Source organism: Malurus melanocephalus, unplaced genomic scaffold, assembly GCF_030028575.1.
Source record: "Malurus melanocephalus ecotype Western Australia unplaced genomic scaffold, MMel_1.1 scaffold_440, whole genome shotgun sequence".
Taxonomy (NCBI): Eukaryota; Metazoa; Chordata; class Aves; order Passeriformes; family Maluridae; genus Malurus; species Malurus melanocephalus.
In genome coordinates this window covers 306,121-328,862 of record NW_026623672.1, presented here as the reverse complement: position 1 = coordinate 328,862, position 22,742 = coordinate 306,121, and the positions used below count along the sequence as shown (strand labels likewise).

General features: G+C 47.5%; 1 protein-coding gene across 8 annotated transcripts in view; it reads right to left on the bottom strand.

Annotated features, from left to right (window-relative positions):
- EIF4G3 (eukaryotic translation initiation factor 4 gamma 3) overlaps positions 1-22,742 on the bottom strand; it is a 137,276-nt gene that overhangs the window by 5,557 nt on the left and 108,977 nt on the right. For 6 of the 8 annotated variants that reach the window (XM_057380232.1, XM_057380233.1, XM_057380235.1 and 3 more), the window contains 15 exons: positions 22,492-22,602; positions 18,614-18,784; positions 17,463-17,660; positions 16,443-16,589; positions 15,929-16,165; positions 13,750-13,854; positions 12,333-12,465; positions 11,274-11,368; positions 9,658-9,751; positions 8,955-9,072; positions 7,464-7,687; positions 6,161-6,276; positions 4,625-4,797; positions 2,408-2,533; positions 1,537-1,618 (listed from right to left, as the gene is read on the bottom strand). In XM_057380232.1, the coding sequence (XP_057236215.1) occupies positions 1,537-1,618; positions 2,408-2,533; positions 4,625-4,797; positions 6,161-6,276; positions 7,464-7,687; positions 8,955-9,072; positions 9,658-9,751; positions 11,274-11,368; positions 12,333-12,465; positions 13,750-13,854; positions 15,929-16,165; positions 16,443-16,589; positions 17,463-17,660; positions 18,614-18,784; positions 22,492-22,602 (2,130 nt within the window). Of the gene's footprint in view, positions 1-1,211; positions 1,315-1,536; positions 1,619-2,407; positions 2,534-4,624; positions 4,798-6,160; positions 6,277-7,463; positions 7,688-8,954; positions 9,073-9,657; positions 9,752-11,273; positions 11,369-12,332; positions 12,466-13,749; positions 13,855-15,928; positions 16,166-16,442; positions 16,590-17,462; positions 17,661-18,613; positions 18,785-22,491; positions 22,603-22,742 lie in introns of those variants that run through there. The other 2 variants (XM_057380238.1, XM_057380236.1) reach the window with 2 other exon arrangements.

Here is a 22,742-nt window from a genome sequence, read left to right as displayed (position 1 = left end):
TGGATAAGGCAGAAGTGACACAGGGRATTCACAACGAGCTCCGAGGTTACTCAGGAGCAGTGACACAGGGAACAAGGCAGCTTCCCATGGCCTGACACAGAGGTGGCGTGGATGACTCAATTCCTTCTCCTGATTTACTCTCTGACTCACACTCCCTGCCTTGACAGCAAGGCTCCAGCAAACTGCTCCCCTGAGAAAATTCCTTATTTACRCGGCTCTTTTCTGTGCACAGACCAAGCCTCACATTCAGGCACATAACCCCAAATTCTCTCTTCAATTCCTAGAGTTTATGCAACCTTGAGAGCAGTGCCTTTGAGCATAGACAGTTCAGCCTTCTGCAATCTCTAATGTCAAACTGACCTCTGGGCCTCCTCCCTCAAAGGGCACAGTTCTGACAAGAATAAAAGTGCTGAGCACAACCAGCTCTTTCCACCCAAATGCTTTGCCAAAGTTTCACCTTACAGCACCTGCTCACAGGTGATCATTGAGTAACCTAAGCCAAGCTGAGAAATGCAGCCTGATTTTTAGTTTACAAAGCAGATTGCAATTTTCAGTTTACAACACAGTTTGTTAAGAGCCAAYGGTACATAGTTTCTGCTCTGATCCATCAAGATCTGGCTGATATTACACTGAAAGASCTGCATCCAAGTCTTGACCTGACAAGATTGGATCAGAAAGCTGTGGCAGAAACAGAGACCCAAGGCTGTGCTTCCACACCCAGAGCACAGCAGCTTTTCTTTCACAGAACAGGAAAAAAACAAATGAGTTGATTGTCCAAACAAGCACAAGACTAAAATAAATAAATAAAAAGTCACTGTTTGCACTGTTAAGACTGAAATGCTCCTGGAACRTTCAACCTTACTTGAATGCATGCTGAAAAAATGAAAAAAGGCAAGYGAGGGATTTTACAGGGTTGGAAATAGACACTATCCAAAGTGCAGGATTTAGCTGGATTAAAGGGGGAAAAAAAAAGACAAAAATGGAGACGAGTTCTAGGGAAACCACCAAACTGGTTGGACACGCAGCTGTGAGGTGTGAAAGAGAGCTCTCGGAGTCACGGGGTGAGAAGGTGTCACTACCCCAGTGCTGGGTGAACCTCAAGAGTCGGCAGCTTTAGTTTGGATAAGCACCCAGCAGTCTGAGGCCATCGGAAGCTTATCCGAACCCTGAGAACCTCTCCAGTCTGCAAGAACAGCTCTCTCGCAAGATTCCCGGCACTTGCTGCTTCTGGTCAGCCCAGAAATCCCTTGAGCATGTCCCTCTTGCAGCATTTCAGCACTCTTAGCTTCTGGGAGAAGCCAGGTGCAAAGGTACCTGCAAAAGGGAAAAGTGATGAGAAAACAAAAAGTTAACTCAACTTTTTGGAACCTGATAAGGCTTGGATGGAAACGGGGTGCGGAGGCAGCTTTCCTAAGTGATCTGCACTGCTGGCCCATCCCTAAATGTCCTCACATGGGAACGGTGGAGGTTTCATGCATGAACACGAGCACTGAGTCCACTCCTCCCTCTGGAGGACACGAGCACCTGGACACTCACCATTTGTTTGCATAGAAGGTGCAAGATTTCAGCAAGCAAGACGCCAGCTCTTCCCACAGGAAGCAAGGGTTTGCTAAATTCTCTAGAATGAAAGAAAAACAGGTGTTTTCTTTATAATTCATATCTGGAATGCAAAGCAAGGGGTAGTGATCAAACTGAGGCAGGAAATCMCCTTTAACTTCTGCCAGGGAGGAAGGATTTGATTAATCCAGCACTGCTGATTAAACATTTAGAGATGCAGTGACCTTGTCACAACGGGGCTAATTACAAAGACTTGAATTTTACATTAAAAAATAYGTTATATTTAATGTCAAATCCACTAATTTTTGTGGAATGCTGCATTTGGGTAGAGGAAAAAGACTSTTATTTTCTTAATATAATGGTAATAGAAATAGGAACCATTTAACTGGKTGCCAGTTAATCCCCAAATATGTAAAGACATGCAGAAAATACAGGAATTCTGGCCCAGGAAATCRTTTCCCATCTTGCAAACATGGTTTTGCATCCATTTAAAGCAATGCCCAGGTGGTAGAGACACAGAAACCCATAGTGTGGGCAGGGACACATTCCACTCTCCCTGGTTGCTCCAAGCCCCATCCAGCCTGGYCTTGGACACTCTACAACGCTGCAATATTTTTAAGCTCAGCTGAAACAATCAGCAGASTTATGGATAAAACCCTTCTCCAAGGGTGAAAGCACCAAGCTCCCTTCCCCTGAGAGCTCTCAGACTGGTGCTGGCCCTGAAGGATGTGCAAGAAGCTTTCTATCAGCTCCTGTGGAGAGCTGAGCCTCCAGCACGGCTCATGTTTCACCTGCTGATGGGAACCATGCTGTGAAAGCCCTGCAGGCACAGTGGGAAAGCAGCACTTACTGTATAAGTTCTCTCATAGAGATTCCTCCTTCTTTTAACATGGGGGTCACCAACTCAGCCAGGTACAACCAGATATGGGGTATATCTATGGCCATGTCATCTGCCATCTCCAGAGTCTCTGAAAAACTTTAAAAGAAGGAAAATCATCAAATATTACATAAAATTTAATTGGAGACATTTCCTGCAAAGAAATCTGCACTTTAAGAATGTTTTGTAACATAAAAGAAGAGTGAAGAGAGAGAGGAGTGAGGAGAATCACAAAGGTAACAAAAATCCTATTGCCATTTTATGGTTTTGGTACTTCCACACTAGCAGGACTGAATTTCTCCATGCARTAACATGGAGAATATGTGGAAAAGACACCACCTTTTGTAGATCCAACAGACACACCCAGGAAACCTCCATTTATAATTCTTATATCCCTTATCAAATAATTTGCTARACATTACCATCTATAAAACTAAAAAGCATTTCTGTCTATAAATATAAAACATTAAGTAAATGGAACTTTCTTAAAAATATCCCAACATTTTGAGAATCCTAAGAGAATTAATTAATTATTCCTAACAGAATTAATTAACAGGGTTAATCCTAACAGAATTCCAAATGTAAGGTAAGCAGTGAAATGTCTGTAAGTAAGAGCTCAGTTCAGCARATGGCAGTTTCTATCTACAGCAGGAATTACAGGACTGCTCCTCAATGATACACTTTCCAGAATGGCTCAAAACTCTTGTTTTCCATAAAACTCTTGCAGGTGGCTTCACTTCCCATGCCTGATAGAAGATTTGTCTGCTCTCCTGCCAGTTTCTATCATGGTTCATTTCTCCCCAAAAACCTTGAGAAGTCTGGTGTCCTGTTTAGTGACTATAAATGCACATTTTCTCTTGTGTTTCAAACCAGAAACTACTTCCTTTGCTTTGTTCTTTGCATCTTCTGCTGCTCCTCCAGCCTGTCTGCCAGAAACTGTTTTCCCATTGTGCATCTCCCTAGAYGTGGGCTGGGACCAGTGTTCATCCCTCATGACATGGTCATTTCTCCTTGTCAATAATTGAGGTGGTCTCTGGTGTTCTTGGCACTCACTGAACACCACTCATCCCTTCCATCATCTTCAGGAGCTGTTTCATGTTGTTTATGCCACATTCAAACTACAGACGCCAGTATTTAATCAAGATCCACTTATCCAAACTCAGGAAACTCCAGCACAGCTTTAATCACAATACATTTTGGATATATATCACCTCAAACGTGTCCCTCTGACCATCAGTGCTCCCTGTGAACACAGATTTCTTCAGCTCTGTTTTGAGCTCAGGCTGCCTAAACCTTTCCTGTGAGCTGGGTGAGATTCAGGGACAGACATGGGTGCCCCGTTGGAGCAGTCAGTGGCATCACCATGACACAGGGTTCATATTAAAGCAGCYAGACAGAGCCAACTCCGAAGAAACTCAGTATCCAAAGTGTTACTTCATCTGCTCTTTCACAGCTGCATTTGTGGCTATCCCTGTTTTATCCCTCCTGCTCCATCCCCCAGTGAGGACTGAGTGCTGCCAGGGATCTCYGTGGGAACATGGATTGTTTTAGGACTGGACACCAGGCTGGAAAYACAAAACCCAGGGAGCTGAAAAGAGCCAGCAGCTCAAACTCAGGTCTCTTGAGACAGGTCCAACCCATCTGTGGCACGTTGCCCTCAGCCCCTTGAGGACTTGGCTGCTCCAGCTGAGGTGTCCTGAGAAATGGCATCATGTAGGGGAAGCTTTTTTCCCAGTGGGAGAGTGGCTGAGGTTCTGCAGATGCACAGGAGCTCAGGCTACAGAGCTCCCAGGTACTAATGCTGTGTGAAGCATTCTGACTTCCTCTTCCAGTTATGCTCAGGGATTTGCAAAAGACAAACAGGGAGAAATWCAGCACAGAATTCATGGAGAAATTCAGCACAGAACAGGGATCTGAACGAACACATTTAAACAGACACCTACAGATCTTCTTCAAAATAAATGCTGATATAAATATGAACATACTTAACGTTCACTAAAGCATCTGAAACACTTTAAAATATATTACAATAACAATATTCCTTATAAATACAYCCAGATGACACACCCCTTCCTGTGGAGAGGGCACGATACCAAAACAAGGTGGGAAATCATTTCTCTGCAGCACAGCATCCATTTGCAAGAAACACTGAAGAAAAGAATCTACAGATTCTCCATGCAGAATACCAACCCCTTGAAGAAATCCTGCTTGCTCAGCTTTCCTGAATGCACCAGCTGATGTAACAACTGGCCCATGTGATCCCGGGTGGTCTGACTGCGCTCCAGCGTCGACTCCACTCCCACACGGACAAACACAGGCAGCAAACTCTGGGCACTCAGCTCCTCCACACACTGCATGGCCTCCTGTGGAACAACACACATCAGTCACCCCTCAACTGAAAAGCAGCCAAAAAATGTGGCACGAGAGTATTTTCTACCTGTAACATTGGGTATTTTTGGTGAAATGAGTATTTAGTGAGGCTGCCAAGCAAACTACTGGACTAGACTGTGGAAACTCATCACACAGTAATAGCTATAATGGAATTTATACCACTCAGGTAACAATTTTTAAAATATACAATCACATTCCAGGGCTGCTTGCTGAAATGGCAGGATTTGTCTTCTGGATGCTACCAAAACACCTACTATTGCATCAAACATCAAGCCAAGTGAAAAAGAGGGTATCGGGTTAGATTTGTTACTGATCTGACCTGYACAGATGCCTGTGTTACAAAGCCACAGCACAACAAGAAGCAGAAAACAGCTGGGGAGCAMTTGGAGGAAAACTTCCCCTTTCTAAAGCTCCTAACTTCTGACTTGTACATTTTGCAAAGAAAACACTCAGAGACTTTGAAAGCAGCTCTTCAAGTCCCACATCAAAAATCTACACTGCCATCAAAAGACCTTCCAACAACCTTCTGGGTCCAGCCCATGGATCTTGGTGCCCTTCCTGACCACAGGCATCTGCTCTGTGACTCCCCAGTCCACGGGTCCCAGGCCAGGCCACTGCCAATCACAGCAAGGTTTTTCCTCTCCAAACCAAGTATTTAATAATTTATCCCAATAACTAGATGTGAACTCTGAACAATCCATCATGAGAATATTCTTCTTTCCAATTATTAATTGGAAGTCCAATGAGATGGAAGCAGCAACTCTGCTTTTAGGGTGCCAAACTCGCAATTCTCAAGTGCTGCCATTTCAAACTTGGCAGGTTTTAAAAYTTATTTCAGTGAAAGATCAAACCAAGCAGCTTCACAGCCAATGTAACACTTCTTGCAAACTCCCTGGATGAGCTAAAAAACCCTTTTACAAGGGAAACAAAATTTCAACCTTTTAACTAACAAGTGATGACAGCTGCTCAGTAATTTCCAGCGTTTATTAAAAATCCTCTGGAGTGGTTTGTTCAATATTTAGTATTGCTTTATCTGCCCCCAGATCAGAACAGCACATGCTTTGATAACTAAATGAAAACCTCTGTTTATTTTCCCACTAGCTTTTCTGCTTCCAAAATTGCTGGTATTATGGAGCTGCTCAGTGATTCATGACAGATACACATCCATCTTGCTACTTAAAATACACAGCCTGGGCTATTTTTCCTATTACCAGGAGGGCAGAAAACAAGCTCTGGAGACAACTGTCCTGAAACTGCTCACAGAGAGAGATCCTGGAGAAAAATCACTCCAGCCCCTCAGAGCTTTCTGTTAAGTGAGGTTTTCATCTTGCTTACCTTAAAATCATTAATATGCAAGAACTCATCAATGATAGATTTGCATTTTCTCTCTATTTCCTCTTCYGATAGTGAAGGCTTTTCTTGCACTGGAACTGGGGGAGCTTCTGGCTTGGCTGGTGGAAATACAACAACAAAAAGTGTTTATAAAAGAAAAATCAGCATTTTAGAGATGACATTCTGAAAACAGAAGTTGCCTGTGGAGGTGTGTCCCCCTCAGGCACGAGGCAGTTCTTTGATGGGGCTTGGAGCAACCAGGGACAGGGGAAGTGTCCCTGCCCACAGCAGGGGGGTGGAACTGGATGAGCTTTAAGGTTCCTTCCAGCTCAAACCATTCTGGGATTCTGTGATTCTTTCCTGGCTTCTTTCCCCCTGTATGAACTCTCAGTATTTCTGTAATTTGACCTTGCAGGATCACAGCTGGCAGTGGCACAGGTCAAACACCTTCAAAGCTCTCCACTAACATTAAATAATTAAACTGGGAGCTGTTGCAGCAAAGTAAAAATATGCTGACTGCGATGGGCAGCAGCCCAAGGCAATCTCCTGATCACATCCCTAAACCCTGGTCCCCATGGATTGTCCATAATGTCCTGAAGCTTCCCAAGCCTGAGCTGTGCTGTGGCAGTCGAGGGGTTTCCCTCACTGCAGCAGTTCCTACCAGAAAGATGTTTCCYAGGGAAGGAGCTGAATGCTGTCCCGCAGGGAACATCACCCTAAGTGTCCTCCACATTTTCCCAAATCAGCCCAGGCTGGCAGGAGGGAAAAGCAGGAACTGCAGGACTGACAATGTGACAGAGGAGTCATCCTGGTGGGTGCCACCATCCCATTGCATCAGGGCCAGCTCGGAAGGAGGGCTGGAACAATACAGTGCTGAAAAGCTGCTTGTGCACCATCTGTCCCAGACCCAAAACCCTGCCCTGGYCCTGGGGAATGTTTGGAAAGAGTAAATATGRCTTCATGGGCACTGAAAAAGCATTCCTGAAGAAMTGACACTGATTTGGGGGACTTTGTGTCCAGAAACCAGTGGGACAGTGACAGGATAAACCAGGCAAGACAATGCCATGGGGTGGTGTTGTGCTGGTACCTGCAGCCTTTAAACTCTGCTTGAACCTACAGAGGAGCTGACGAGAGGGATGAGGCCCAGGCCTGCCTGACTCAGCTGTGTTGTCCAGCTCTGGGAGCTGCATCAGAGCTGCAGCAGCCTGACAATGCCCTGCAGAAACCTCTCACTGCTCCTGACTGATTCTCCCTGGTGCCTTTTCACACATTCAGCACGATTCCCTGAGTGCAGAGAAGYTGTTACCAGGTTCCTTGGCTTTGTTCCTCTCGGCCTCAGTGTTGTTCCTGTCCATCTCCAAGCCTCCTGTTAGCTGCTTCACTGTCTCCAGCATCTCCCTGCGCTGCTCCTCTTGGGCCTGGTTGTCCAGCAGCAGCTCTTTACTGCTGCTGCCCCGGAGGAAGGTGTTGGGCCGGGACAGGGAAGGTGGCAGAGGTTTGTCGTTCTTCTCCCTGCCCATGCTCCCACGACTGCCAAACAAAAACACACTCAGAGATCAGAAAAGGTACTTGAGGGCTTCCCTGCAGGCAAAAACCCCCCACCAAGCCCCGCAGGATTGCAGACTCTGTTTCTTATAACTCAACAAACTCAATCTCAGAGATAGCAAACACCCAGAGTGGACAGGCAGAACCAATGCTTCCTAGAGAACACATGGAAAAACAAGTCTCTACAGCACCCTGTTATACATGGAATAGTGAGTTTTATAACATAAGGACTCTGCTTCACTTTAAAATGATGAGAACACTTTAGATTAGATGTTCTGCAGAAATTCCTCCCTGTGAGGATGGGGAGATCCTGGCACAGACTGCCCAGAGCAGCTTTGACTGCCCCCATCTCTGCAAGGGTCCAAGGCCAGGTTGGACGAGTCTTGGAGCAGCCTGGGATGGTGGAAGGTGTCCCTGCCCACAGCAGGGGGTGGGACTCAGTMATCTTTAAAGTCTCTCCAACCCAAACCATTGTGTGATGTCATGACATTTGTATTTTTTATCCATTTATTGAAAAAATACCTCCCAAACTGTGAAGGCTACAAGCAACAGGCATTAAGTATCTATCCTATTAATTACTGTGTTGATGAGTAAAATGGGCAAAATGATACCAAAATGGAATGATTTCCAGGTAAGCCCAAGTTTTACTAGAAATAGGAGGGAAAACATTAGAGGCACAACCCAGGAAACACTTCAGCAGCTCGTGTGCACTAGAAAGAAGATCCAGTGCCATTTTAAATGAACTGTACATTTACAAACTATGTCTAGAGTTAATAAATTATTGAGGGTTAATACATGTTTCATGCTCCAAGCTGCAGCCTTTAAAGATGTGGAGTGTGAGAGGCTGTGCAGCTTTCTGTGGGATGCGGGAGCATAGGCAGGTTACACCTGATGGGAAGGGTCAGACACTGTTTTATGCTGCATGTCTGCCAGGTTTTAGGTGTATTTTTCTAGATAAATAAGCCTACTGACCTATCTGAATTCATGGCCATTAAATCCAACCTATTTATTACTGCATTTTACCTGAAGAGTTTTAAATCTGTTATACACAACTACCCTTAGCTGAAGGGTGAAGTGGATACTAAAACACTCATCTAAATGGCTTTAAAAATTAATTCCACTTCTCTCTCCTATGGTATTATAAAATACAGGTGTRTTTGAACCTAGCTCAGAGGGAAAAAARGYCACAGCAATTTCTGGAAAGGCAAGRAGGTGCAAAGTGCAGCAGGGACRRSGACAGAGCGACACTCACCTCGTTAAGGCCCTGCGAGATTCGAGTTCTGAAGAAGCAGATGAGGCAGAGACTGGGGAGACTGGAGGCTGCAGGGCAGAAAATCTGTTCAGACTTGTGGCACTTGGTCGCAAGGAGTCTGGAGGTTATGGAGACAACACAGAGCAGAGTGATAAGGTCAGGAGCTGCTGATAGCTTGGCATCRCTGAGTTCAGCCGTAGCTGTTTGGAGCAATGGGGAACAGGCTGGGAAAGGCTGGTCCTGCCCCATTTCAACCCTTCTTGTGACACAGAGGTCACACAGAGAGGGGAGGAGAGGAAGATGAGGTGAGTCCTCWCTGGGGGCTGCAGCTCCTCCTGAGGGGCAGCTCTGATCTCTGCTGTGGTGACCAGGGACAGGAGCTGAGGGAGTGGCTGGAGCTGTGCCAAGGAGGATTGGTTGGGTATTAGGAAAAGGTTCTTCTGTCMCCAGAGGGTGCTGGGCACTGCCCAGGCTCCCCAGGGAATGGGGACATTTCTGAGGCTGCCAGAGCTCCAGGAGTGTTTGCACAGTGCTGCCAGGGATGCCCAGGGATAGCTGGGGGGTCTGGGCAGGGCCAGGGCTGGGATGGGCTGGATGAACCTTGGGGGTCCCTTCCAGCTCAAGATATGCCATCATTCTATGAACCCCACCCAAAGCTGCTGTTTGTCAGCAAAGCTGAGGGTGAAGGTCCATCAGGACTTACCCATCTCGCTTGCCTTGGCTCCACCACTGCTGCCCTTCCCCCAGCTGCCCAACTGGGCTTTAGGCACGAGCTGAATCTTCTCATCTATTGTGGGCTGTAAAACACACCAGGATTACCATTAAAAGGGCAAAGGATACAGTTTAATAATAAATAGGAGATTTTTTGGCAATAATCCCAGTCTTGTGAACACCAAAATACACTTTAACATATTTTTGGAAGACCAAACTCTTCCCAAGACAGAGGATACAAACAACGAAGGGCATCACAAAGAGTTCTTCCAAATGTCAGTGAGAGACATTCACAGTGAGCAGGAGCTTCTTTTTATTGAGAATTCAGAAGCTCAGAAAGATGTAGAACCTCGGTATATCCGTACTTGAAAGATATTCAGTTTGTTTGTGACATGTAAACCAGTTCCCCATCCATTACCCTCCAGTCATGGCTTTGGGAGGATCTGCAGGGCACCAAACAATCCAGAGGGCAAAGGACAACAGGCTGCAGTACTTGGAGGGAAGAAGAGGTGTCTGGCAAGAAGAGAACATTGATTTTACAATATTCAGTGGGTGAATTTATTGACAAGGAGGTTGTGACCTCACAGATCTCTGGTGAGCTCCTCTCTCCWTTCAAAGCAGCTGCTGTGGAATTAGCTCAATTTGTATGGAATGGAGGAGAAGGCTTTTCCCAGGTATCCCAGGCAGGAGGAGGGTGAACCTCTCCTGCTAATGAAGTTTTGGAGAMTTTTTATGACTTTCAGRAGGAACAAACTGATTGGATCTGCARAAGGGCTGCAGTCTGTCCAGGTCCTGCTTTACAGCTCTCCAAGAATCCAGGCACTCAGTGTAAAAATTCAGGAAGAGTGACATTAAGTGGGACAAGGGAATRCTTAGGAGCCACTGATTTATGCAAAGGCCAGACGTTTCCTTGGCAAGGAAACCCAGAGCTGTTATGAAGTTTTAAAAAGGAGAAATCTCCAACTTGCCCAACCTGCAGACTAGAAAATTGTCCCAAACCCATCAGTCTACTGGTGAAAAAACAGGAAGATGCTCATCTGGAGGATGAACATGGATGTTTATCCCATACTGGGTGATACAACCACGCCACCAGGCTGAGAAACCACTAAAAGCAGACACAGCTTTTCCCATTCTACTGGAGCCTCTCAAGTCTGGAATACTGCTGCTTGTGACATGTCAAAGTGGACATGGGCCCCTGTTTTACTGAGGAGTAGCATCAGAAGAGTGTCTCAAGAATTTGAGGCAGCCAAGGATTTCCAGGGGTGTTCAGGAYCCCCAGGTGATGTGTTTGGGACCCCCAGGTGATGTGCTGCATCTCCATCTCACATGATACCCTGACTCACATTCTCACCATTGCATAAAATGCAGATTTTCTGACTATGACAACTGCTGGATGACTAAAAGGACACTGTGAACCTAAGAACATCTGCACACTCCTTTCCCTCAGGACAAAACAGGAATATCCAGAAGATAATGGAGATTTACACACAGTATTAACTGAGGATTCAAAATGTCCCAGCCCCAAGTTTTGACCTGTACACACTGTCCCAGTCKTTCCTGCACTGACAGATCTTTTACTGCCTGAAGGAGCCTTGTGCTGGCACCTACCTTGGTGATTTTAAGGAACTTGGTGGGGTCCAGCACTCTGCTGTTCTTTGCCCCCTGCACAGTGTTCCAGCCACCTTCATCGACCCGTGGGACACCTGGGGATGACAAACAGACATCCTCAGCTCACAGCACTGCTGGGTCCTGTCAGGAACATTTCACACTGACATGATACAACCAGCCAGCCTGCCTGTATTCTCACAAAACAGCCTTGGTGTAACAGCCCTCACTCCTTTTAAGGACTGGTTTTGGAAGGGATGGCTCCTGGCTGGATTCCCCTGCATTCTTGTGGATGCCACGTGCTCAGAGCTCATGGAAGGATCACATGAGATGCCTTCCCTGACCAGAGCCTCACTCATCCCACATGTTCCTGCAGCACTGGGCTGGTCTGACATGGAGYCCCCCAGCCACTCCTCACCTTCTCCTGGGGTCACTTTTAGGATAATTAAAAGTGTATTTCCTTTATGCCCTGTTTTCAAAGCACTTTCATTTGACAATTCTTAGTATTAAAGAATCATCAAAATTTTATTTTCTCTTTGCTCTGCTCTGTCCCAATCTTCATTTTCTCAATCACTCCAAATTAATCCTCAGGTAGTGCCCTGAGGAACAGGAGCATTTTAYRGTGACWCCAAGACACTCCCTCATGCAGAGCYRGCACCTCACAACTTTCCCTGCTAAAGACAACATGGTTACTCCTGAAGTGAGATGTTTTTCTCTTGAAATGAGACTCTGCAGTGCACAAGAATGGATGGCAAATCTGAGTCCTAAGTAATAACTTGTTAGAAAACATTTCTGGCAGTCTGTCACAAAATCAAACATGGTTTGCATGAATGGAAATCTTAAGCACTGTTGGACTGTGCTTGGTTGTTTTCCCCCATGGGATTTGCCCCTGAAAATCCCCACAGCCATGGCAAATCTGTTCCTTTTCCAGCCTCTGCCATAATCAGGCCCCAATTTCCTTTGCTCATTACACTTAGGAAAAAAACTCAGATTTTTTCCTTTTATGTGGGATTCTCTCTAAGACCACTGTATGTGAAATGAGTGAAAGCAGAAGCCATTTACCTGGTCTCCTCTTGTCTTTGGTCATGAGTTGTTGCACCTTCCTCTGTTCTTCCTGCTCTTCAATCTTGGCTTCTTTATGGATCTGCTCGATGGTCTTGGGGCCCTGGTCTGCTCTCCGTGACACCCAATTGCACTGAAGAATAAAAATAACAAATATGTTCAGGGAAACTTCCAGGGGAGCATCAAACACAGAATTTGAATGGGAATGAGGCCTCATCCTCCCACCCTTGTCATGCCTTAGAGGGGTTGGGGACAATCCTGTGGAGCTGGGACATGTTATGGACATGGTTATCCCAGCAGCAGAGAGCAAAGGGGGTACTCAGGCACAGAGAGTGTGCTGGAGAGCAGAGACTGCAGAGAAAACCTGACTGAATTCAAGACATGATAAGCTCCAGCCTGCACATTGCCAGCTTCCCCCTCTTTGAAGGTTCAGAGGAAAGAGGAGAGCTGTCAATCCCTCTTTATGACTGACACTCTTTGTGGGAGCCTTTCTCCAAGCTTGAGGGAAAAAAAAGAAACCCTGAAAATAAAAAAAAAAAAGGGAGTGCCTGATTTTAAGCAGAGATGCTGTTTGCCACTCCAGGAGCAGCTGTCACTCCAAAAACACTTCCCCTGCTTGATATGTTCTACTCAGCCCTGGACTGCCTGGACCCTTCCAGCCCTGCAGTGACCACACTGTCCCTTACTTTGCTGCAGCYTCATTACAGCTCTCAGGGTAATTATCTACCTGCAGCCAAAATGGTGACTTAARCCTCCACACAACCCAAATCAGCTTCCTCTGAGGAAAAATTCCAGGTGCTGGGGTGGTTTGTTCCATCCATGGTCACCTGCAGTGTGGGGACCCCTTGCACTGCAAGTGTACTGACCACAGCACCAGGACAACGTGGAGAAATTTCCTGGCTTTGAACAGRGAGAAAGGGCACAGATGTCCCCCTAACATCCCACTTCAGCTGTGAATCCCTGCTCTTGCATGAGAGCTTATCCAGCCTGGATATGGAAGAGAACATGGCAGCCTGGAAGAGCTGGGAGCATTCACCTGGAGAAAGCTCCAGGATGACCCCAGAGMCCCCTCCTGTGCCTGAAGGAGCTCCAAGAGAACTGGAGAGCRACTCTGGGTAAGGGGGAATGGCTTCCCACAGCCAGAAGGCAGACTTGGGTGGGATATTGGGAAGAAATTCTTCTCTGTCAGGGTGGGGAGGCCCTGGCACAGGGTGCMCAGAGAAGCTGTGGCTGCCCTGGATCCCTGGCAGTGTCCAGGCCAGGTTGGACATTGGSGCTTGGAGTAACCTGGGATAGTGGAAGGTGTCCCTGCCCATGGCAGGGGTGGAATGGGATGATCCTTAAGGTCTCTTCCAACCCAAACCAGTCTGGGCTTCCATGATTTCATRCTCTTTTACTCAATGGAGATGGGACTTACCAGCCTTAGGTCTATTACATCCTGAAGCATGAACCGAATCCTTGAGGAGGTTTTCCTCTCTTTCACAATCTTCTCCATCTGATTAAAATACTGGTCCATGCGGGGCTAGACAAGAAAAACATCATCATCAGCATGCTGTGGAGAAAAAAGCAAATATTGCCCCAGCRGGTCCTGCATTCCAGCATTTGTGTGCCAGAAACATCTGGGGACACAGGGCTGCTCCTCAGAGAGGGAGTATAGTGTCTTGTACACTCCTCCAGGATGGATTTGAGGGTGCATAGGGCAGCAGGCACAGGAAATGAGGCATAGGTGTGCAGGCACACACTTCCTCTGGGATTTTAATWACTCAAACAATCTACACCCTCTGCACGTACACAATAAACATTACATCCAGTAAAAATACATTTCAATCTGGGCTCCCCCTCCTCAAACCAGCTGTATGCTTACCTCAGCCCAAGAAAAACAGCCCAGGAAACAAAATGGGTACAAAACCAGCCTAAGACACATCATTTCATGGTTTACCCCCACCTCAGCCAGGCCAGGCTGAGCAGCAGCTTTGGGTCTGTCTGCAAGAGCAGATAAATGGGCTTGGCTGTGGGATAAAACTCCATGAACTCCTTCTCATCCAAAATGTCATGATGTGCTGGAATCCCAATAGRTTCACACTAAGACATGAACTGGGATCAGCAGAGAAGCTCCTGTTAGGTCTAAATATGGCTCACCAAGCTCTATAAAGCCTTTATCTCAAAATAGATCCTCTGGTTATTTCAAACAAAGAGTTTCAGGAGAGTTTTCTGMAGTGTTTCCCACTCTCTTCACTAAAAACCAGCTCAATCCTTGTCCTTGTACTTACACAAACAAGACAAAATCCATTAAAATTTGTGTCTGGCCTTGCCTTGGAAAGCTCCAGTTCTGGGAGCAAATGTTTCCAAAATTAGGGACGATGGAAAAATATTTCCAATGGACTTTGTTCAAATGTTTTAATTAAATTATGACAAACAGTTCAGCTTCAATAAAAACCCATAGTAAAATATCTACCCCATAAGGAAGGATTCTCTCAGTCTTGAGAGAATGAAACAATCCCAAAGGACAGAGGATCTGAAATTGCTCCCATGCCCTGCCACGTCCTGGCTCGAGGGTGCAGGACCAGCAGAGCAACCAAAATATTGGCTTTTACAGTGCTCAAAAAGACCAAAACAGCCTCAATCTAGGCCTCATCCAGCTTGACCTCAGCTTCGAAGTCAGACCTGGTTTTCTTCCCAAAGCACATGGAAAATCTGAATCCCTGCTCCGGGCACTGCCAGAGCCGCGCCGGTGAYAGCGCTGCGGTCACAGCATGGGCTGCTCAGCCTGGGATTGCTGACAAACCACATGGGTTTGGTCAATGCTCACAGAACAATCTGGGAAATTCCTTCCCCTTAAGGATCAGGATTGATCTGCCATGATCCCAGAGATGCCAAGAGGGAGCTCCCTGCCCAGGGCAACTGAACACAATTAGTTCCGTTTGTTTCCATGGCTGAGTCCCACTGGTTCCCACTGGCAAAACCCTCRAGTTTTTCATCCCAAGCCTGGTTTTTGTGAAGGAGCAGCAGACTGTCTGTGCCAAGAGAAGCTCTTGGAGTGCACAGTGCTCCATGCTACAAATATATTTGCTGGAAAATAAGGAAGAGAATGCAGGAGAGCTGCAGTGGCAGAACAGCTGTCACATCCCAGCACAACTGGAGACAAGGATGGCACAAAATAAAGGCACCCCCGAGGCTCAGATGAGGCTTTGGACCGGTTAATGAGGGTGTTTTAGATTTAATGTGAACAACACACTATCTGGTGGCTTTTGCAGGTGACATAAACCTTCAACTGGAAATTCTTATGTTTTGGGAACTACAAGGAAAGAGGGACATTTGACTTGGAAAACGTAAACACACAGCATTTCTGGGCTCTGTGTTTGGATAAAAYCTTTGGAAACAACAACTGGAGAACACTGTTGAAAATGATCCAGAATCTATTACAGAGCAGGGAGTGAGGCCAGGTCATGACGAAACATCCACAGAGGAGTGGATGACTTCCTCATGCCATATGGAAATTCCTGAAGAAAAAACAAATCTTTAAACAAAAACACTACACACCCATTTTTCCAGCCCTGCCCAGAGAGCCTCATCCCTCGCTCCCATTCCTGCCCCACCTTCGCCTTCTCAAAGTCCAGGTCCTTGCCAATGGTTGTGAGCAGGCGGCAAAGGCACTCAAGGGACTCCTCGTCGTGGTTTTTCAGCAGCTTCACCACACAGTCGTGCATGATGGCCTCYGTCAGCATCTTCAGCTTGAAGAGCTCGCCAATGAATTTTATATTCCCGATGGATCTCCGCCGGGCTTTGTCCTTGGCCTCTTCCAGCTCATCGTGGAGCCGCGTCTTCTCCTCTGGCTGGAAAACAGGAAAACGGCTCAGTAAAACCATGTTCCTGGTGCATAAGACTCTGAAAGGTCCAGTTTTATGTTTATACACACTGTTTACTCTTTTTCTCCTAAAGCCCAGAAAGGTGCTGCTATAAACCCACTTCAAGGCAAATATTTTTATTATCCTTAAGCACAGTGACAGAATGAAACCCTCAAATCCAAAATTCCCCCAGATCAACTGCTTCTCAAAAGGAAATAATTTTCTGAGGGAGCTCTGATAACTCATGGAGAAAAACACCACTTACAGTGGTGGCAGCTTCGAGTTCTTTCTGCTTCTTTTCAAAGACATCATCATCAGCCTTGTCCTTTTCAAATTCCTTCTGGCAGCGATTTAACAGCAACTTACGGAAATTTACTGTGCTCCCAGGTTTGTCTGCCATGGGCACTTTCAGCTGGAGAAGGAAGAAAAACATCATCAGAAACAGGAACAAACTCCACAGAGGAGCGAGTCAACCATAACGTTTTATTCTGCTCTTCATGTTGAGCCGCACGGTTCCGCAAGGCTGTGAAAGCGAAGCCTCACGTCAGGATTTCCACTGGAGTTTGACACTGCAGATGTAAAGTCACACTCCAAATCTGGCTGACACCACCTCCACCCAGGGATGGATTTCATTTCCATCCACAGGATCCCTTAAAAACACCCCCTGCTTAAAACCACTCCTCTTCTGTGCTGAAGGCTTAAGCTGTATTCCTTCACTGCATGTCATGAAGGACATGGGGAAAAGGGGTTCATTTTGTCCCAAATTCACCATCTGAGAATGATCTGTGCAAAGCCTGGCTCAGCTTGGGCTCCCTTGGAAATGACAGAYATGGAAGGATGGGGAGSCCTTGGCACAGGGTGCCAGAGCAGCTGTGGCTGTCCCTGGATCCCTGGAAGTGCCCAAGACCAGGCTGGACAGGACTTGGAGCAATCTGGGATAGTGGAAGGSGTCCCTGCCCMTGGCAGGGCATGGAATGAGAAGAGCTTTAAGGTCYCCTCCATCCCAAACCATTCCATGCTTTTGTGATTCCATGAACTTTGCAAACACAACTCATTGCATCTTGTGACCAGGTGGAGCAAAGAGTCCTCAAGTCCCAACAACAACCACTCCAAGCAAATCGCTCTGCCTCGGGCATGGCCAGCAAACAAATATTCTCCATTAATTATTCCTACTTACATTCAGCAACTAACATTTAACTCTGCTCTCCCCAGGTTGCTCTCAGTGCCCACCAGCCCATGGGGTGCCGTGTTCACAGTGCCCAGCGGAACTCGGGGCGGCTCTTACCGTCACCAGGCAGCGGCACATGTTGGCATACGCCACRGAGAAGCTGGGCTCGTCGATGGCCTTCTCAAAGACCAGGTCGATGACTCCCTTCAGCCTCTCCTCCGTGTCCACCGTCAGGTCTGTCACCTGCTTCATCAGCTGGTTGAACATCTGCGGCGTCAGCTTGTTCAAGATGCTTCGTACCTTGCGGAACAGCTCCTGAATGACAGAAACACTGCASGTTCAGGCACAAGGGATGCAGGTGGATTTCAGGAACGAGTCAGGATGCTTCTCACAGGAGAATGGAGACATCCTATAGGGATGTCTAGGAAGCTGTGACACACCACACGTTTCTGCACAGCCCGAGCCCAGTTCTCACTTGGCTACCAAAGACCAAGGCTGTGGGGCAGGAGTTTTGGAAACATCCAAGTGCYTTTGTCAAGTGCAACAGAAGCACAAAGCCCTTCCTGTCAGAAATACTCTAGATCAGTTTAATCCATGAGATATAAATGATCAGGGAGCAGCCTCTGTCTCCTTCAGTCAGAGGTAACCAACTTCTCCTATAATTCACTTCAAGGCACTTTATATTTTCCTATCCAGGATGATAATGAGGTTAACAACACTGCTGTTAGCTCCAAGAACAGAATTACAGTTGCTTCAAGACGATCCARATTTATCCTACACAATACAAACTTGACCACCAGACAAACACCTCCTCCCAGAGCAACTGTCCCACAGAGAAGAGGAAAGGGAGGACTGAGGGAACTTCAGACAGCACTGTTGGGCTGGGCAGGACCAATTGAGGGTTTTCACAGAGGAACCTCAGTCTTGGTGAGGATTCAGGGCAGAAATGTGGCCTAAAAGGGGATGAAATACAAGTTCTGTGCTGGGACTATAAGGCTGTTTGCTTTAGAATGAAGACAGAAATATTCCAGTAAAACAGCAGTAGGAAAGCAATCCTGGAAGAGAGCTGCAGGTTGTCTGGTGTTCTCTGCTTAATATACAGGACTGGCATTTAAACTCCAGGTCAAGAATAAACACATGAAAAATACCATCAAGATAAGAGAAGGCTGGGATTCCAACTGGAATTCATTGCTCTTTTTCACTGTCTGACACAAGAGGGAAGGCAAATTATCACCCCCTGGTGTACCCTCACCTGCTAATGCTCTCACCTGGGTTTTGACATTTTCTGGGTCCTCCGTTTGGTTTTCCCTCTTCAGGCTCGGTTTCCAGGCGTTCTCTGCCTTCTTCAGGTGCACATCYTCCTTCACACACACCGTGATGATCTTCCTGGGCTCCCTCCTCTGGCCCGGCTGAGATCTCCTCGGTCCAACATTCAACAACTAGGACAAAAACATTCCTTGTTATATTCCATTTTAAGCTCACAGGGGGTAACACACTCTAGGGCAAACACCAACACCCACTGATGGCACTGCTGGCCACCAGCACCTCCTGCTGGGACACGAGGAGTCCCTCGGACCCAACACTGCTTCGGGCTGGCCACATGGCACATGGAGACACCAAACATGTTTCTCTGGGCAGCTTTTCCCAACACAGAGATGGGATGGCTCTGCCTACACAATCCAGTGGCGCTCTGGATGCTGCTGCACCAAAAGTCCTGCACTCCAACCAGCCAAAAGTGCTTCTGGGGAGTTAGAAACCTCATAACTGAGACACCATAGCAAAGGTGTGGAAGAATTCAGCCCTTACAGGTGTATTTTAAACATGTCATCCMAAGCATTCAGACAATGATGAATTAGCAGCTCTGCCAGAAATGTCAAGTTTTACTGGAGACTCCTTCCAACAGAGCCATTTTGAGATGGGAATTCTGTAAAACACACGGAAGGAGAATCAGTGCAGCTCCTGCACTGCGTAACAGATATGGGACAAACTCTGACTGGTTTCACAAAAGAAAAGGAATCAGGGTACTTTGGAACTGCACCAAGCACCTCTGCAATCCTGGGACATGTGCTGCTCTTCCTGAACAAATCAGGCACAAAACCTGACACAACTGGMAGGTTTTTCACCTGATGGACCAACAGTAGGGCACAAGGCCCACCCCCCCAACTTTCTCTTCACCATCTGGGGGCTTCTCATTAAGGACTAAAGGCACCAGGTGCTKTTGGGAGGTTCTTCCCCCCCCCTGCACTCTTTCACATTTCTGAACCCATTCATTAGAAATGTCCAACCTCAAGGTACAAATTAACACAGCAAAGCTCCATTATCAAACCCGGTACTTCCCACAGCAGTAATTAATCTGCTCAGYAGCCACTCATGGAAGATGGGCCATTTCAAACACTGCTTTGTTCAACAAAGGGATTCAAGGAGCATCAAAAAGGCCAAACCACTGCAGTTATTCAAAGAGCTTCACTGAATAGGAGACAAGGGCCCTTGGCTGGTGCCCTWTGTCACACATCAGCCATAAAGCTGRGTTTGAGTTATTGAAAGGTAAAATCCTCCTYAAAGGCAGGAGTGAGTTGAAGCCCTTGCCTTTGACAAGGTAAATGTGTGCAAATGAGCACGATCACCAGCAGTGCTGCAGCCCTTGTTTAGGCTGCATTATGTGATCACAGAGGAAGGTGCTGTCAGAAGACAACGACCTCAAGCCATGCCAGGCTCCAACCTCAGCCAGGACAGCTYCATGTGCTTGGCATGCCCAGGGGAGGGCTCTGAGGGACAGGGTCAGTGTGCTCCCCTCAGCTTACAAAAACCCCTGTTCACATCCCCTTGCACACACACAAATAGCCCAAGAGATTATTCAAACTTCATGGGGTACAAGCCCCATGAATGCCGTAATTCATAGAATAATCTATGTAGGAAAACATCTCCAAGACCATCAAGTCCAACCGCTTGTAGCACAACTGCACCAGTTGATCACTCTGAAGAATCAACAGTGGAGCAGGGAGCCTTCAGAATGTTTTTGTGTGTCAGACACCTTCCCAAAGCAGACACTGATCCCTCCCTATGTGCTCCCCTCTCTGCTCCCACTCGGAGCCCTGACCGACACCGATCTGGCACAGCAGCGCCTGAGGGCAGCCCTGCCTTCACACACCTGGTGTGACACTCCTGCACACAATGCTGCTGCCCAGGCTCTGACCACGCTACAAATGGGGAGAGAAGAAACCTCCCTCCAGATGAGAAAGCATCCAATGATGGAACAAAAAAGGGACTGGTCACAGCCACATGTGCCAGAACTCACCACACACCTGCCCACAGACAGCTCCAGAACCAGCACCAGGCTGGAGCGTGCCCTGAAAACCCAAACCTTTGGGCTCATCCCCRCCAGGAATGGGGGCAAAGCCAAGGAGAGGTGACCTGCACCACCTCATCTCCTGCACAGAGGCAGCTCTGGTCTGAAGGACCTTCCAAACACACCAGACTGTGTCACGCGGGAACCGAGGCGCAGAGGCCAGTGCTCCCTCAGGCACGGAGCTTCCTCAGGCATGGGTCTATGCAAATGTTTCCTTTCAGCAACCAACTCCCTTGGAAAACTGAGGGATGCATGGAGCACCAGTGTGTCACGGGTCACCTCCTCCCAATCTGGCTGGCCTTGGCGCCCAGAACTTTCAGTGCATCAACACAACAAAGACTTTCTCTGAGACTGGAAGCTTTTCATATCTGTGAATAACCTCAGTTCAAACTGAGTGATTAGGCTTTAAACTGTGTGATTAGGCTTTAATTCAGTGAACAGAAGCCACCTTTGAAGATGTAATAAAATAATAGATGGCTCTAACTTTTAACAGAGAAGGTCTGGGGTTTTTGGCTCCAGATTTATGCAGCAAGTTGAAGAGATGCCTGAGCTCAGGCCTGGCTTCCGGTAGATAATGATGGTTTGGGGRCACGGGGCAGTTACCAGGTGTTCCTGCATTAATGTGAATGACCTCTCTTCCAGAGGAAGARAGGGGAAAGGAAAGCWGGAAGACATAGGGACAAGGCTCCTGCAGAGGAGCCAAAGACTCACAGTAGCACAGCCCGACCTGGTGCTCCCACCCAGGCCACAAGTCACAGAAATGCTTTGAAAAACAGCCAAGGAATTAAGGAAGTGCTTCTGCCTCTCTAAGAGGCTTGRAATGCAGAAGATGAAGTTGAGCATTGATGGTGAGAGGGGCTCTGCCTTCCAGGAACAAGAATTGAGGTGATTTCAGTTTCCATCACCTCTTGGGAAGCTCGAAGCAGACACATCCTGTGCAGGGCCAGGTCCGTCCTCTCCAGCTTGGCATCTCCGTGTTTGCATCTTCTCGCCCGCCACGCTCACCTAACCCTGCCTGCAGCAAAGAGCCTTCCCAGCCGGGCTCTGCTCRTGTGCAGCTCCACCCTGCTGCCGTCTGATGTGACATTGGTTAGTGCCAGGGACAGCCACACATCACGTTCAAGCGGAAAGAGGGAAACAAAGACAAAAGCCAAAGAAGCAAAACAAGATTCTCAACGTGCCGGAAGCTGTTAGCACTGAGCCGCTCGACGTTATTTGGGGCAAGGAAGAGGCAGTGGTTTGATGGTTCATGGCATGGCCTGTGCAGAGATGGGATGGCTGGGGACAGGCAGCACACACGCAGGGGGTGCCATGCGTCACGAGGGGAATGGCTGCCATTGCTGGGGCTCAGAACCCACTGATTCTACAACCGCCGGCGTCGACGACAGGCTGGTTAAACCACGTCACCTTCCAGCCCTCATCCAGAACAAGGCAAAGAGAGGCTCTGCTCTGCAAAGGCGCAAATGTAAGATGTATGTTATGTGCTGAATGCTCCAAATGAACGGGGTAAGCGTGACTTACCTTTTCTCCCCCTTTCCACAGGTCTGCAAAGTGCAGACCCTCGCGGATCCCGCTCAGGCCAACGTCCCAGCATGCCCTCAGCTGGTGATGTCCCACCCACCACTGAAGACTGCCTAGAGGGGTACAATGCAAGTCTTGTTTCGTTTTTTTTTTAAACAAGGTTGCACCTTTTTGTAAAGTTTTCTGCCAGTCATTCTTTATCAACAGTGGGTGTTGGGGAAAAAGGCAACTCTACAAAAAGGTGCAAAGTCTGGGGGGAGAGGGGGGGATTTGGCTTACCCCTATCGGCAGGTTCCTCAATGGTGGGTGAGGCGAGACCAAGAGAGGGCATGCTGGGGGCCCGCACCGAGCCAGGGAGGGCAATCCAGGGGTGCTCTGCACTTTGCAGGCCTGTGGAGAGACAAAGAGCGACAGCCGCGTTACCCACACGCCGCGGGGCTCGGGACACTCAGCACATGATGGGAGAAGAGGCCACAGCACAGCCTGCAAGGCCCAAACATGGGAAGCACTGGCGACCTAACGAGGCTTTG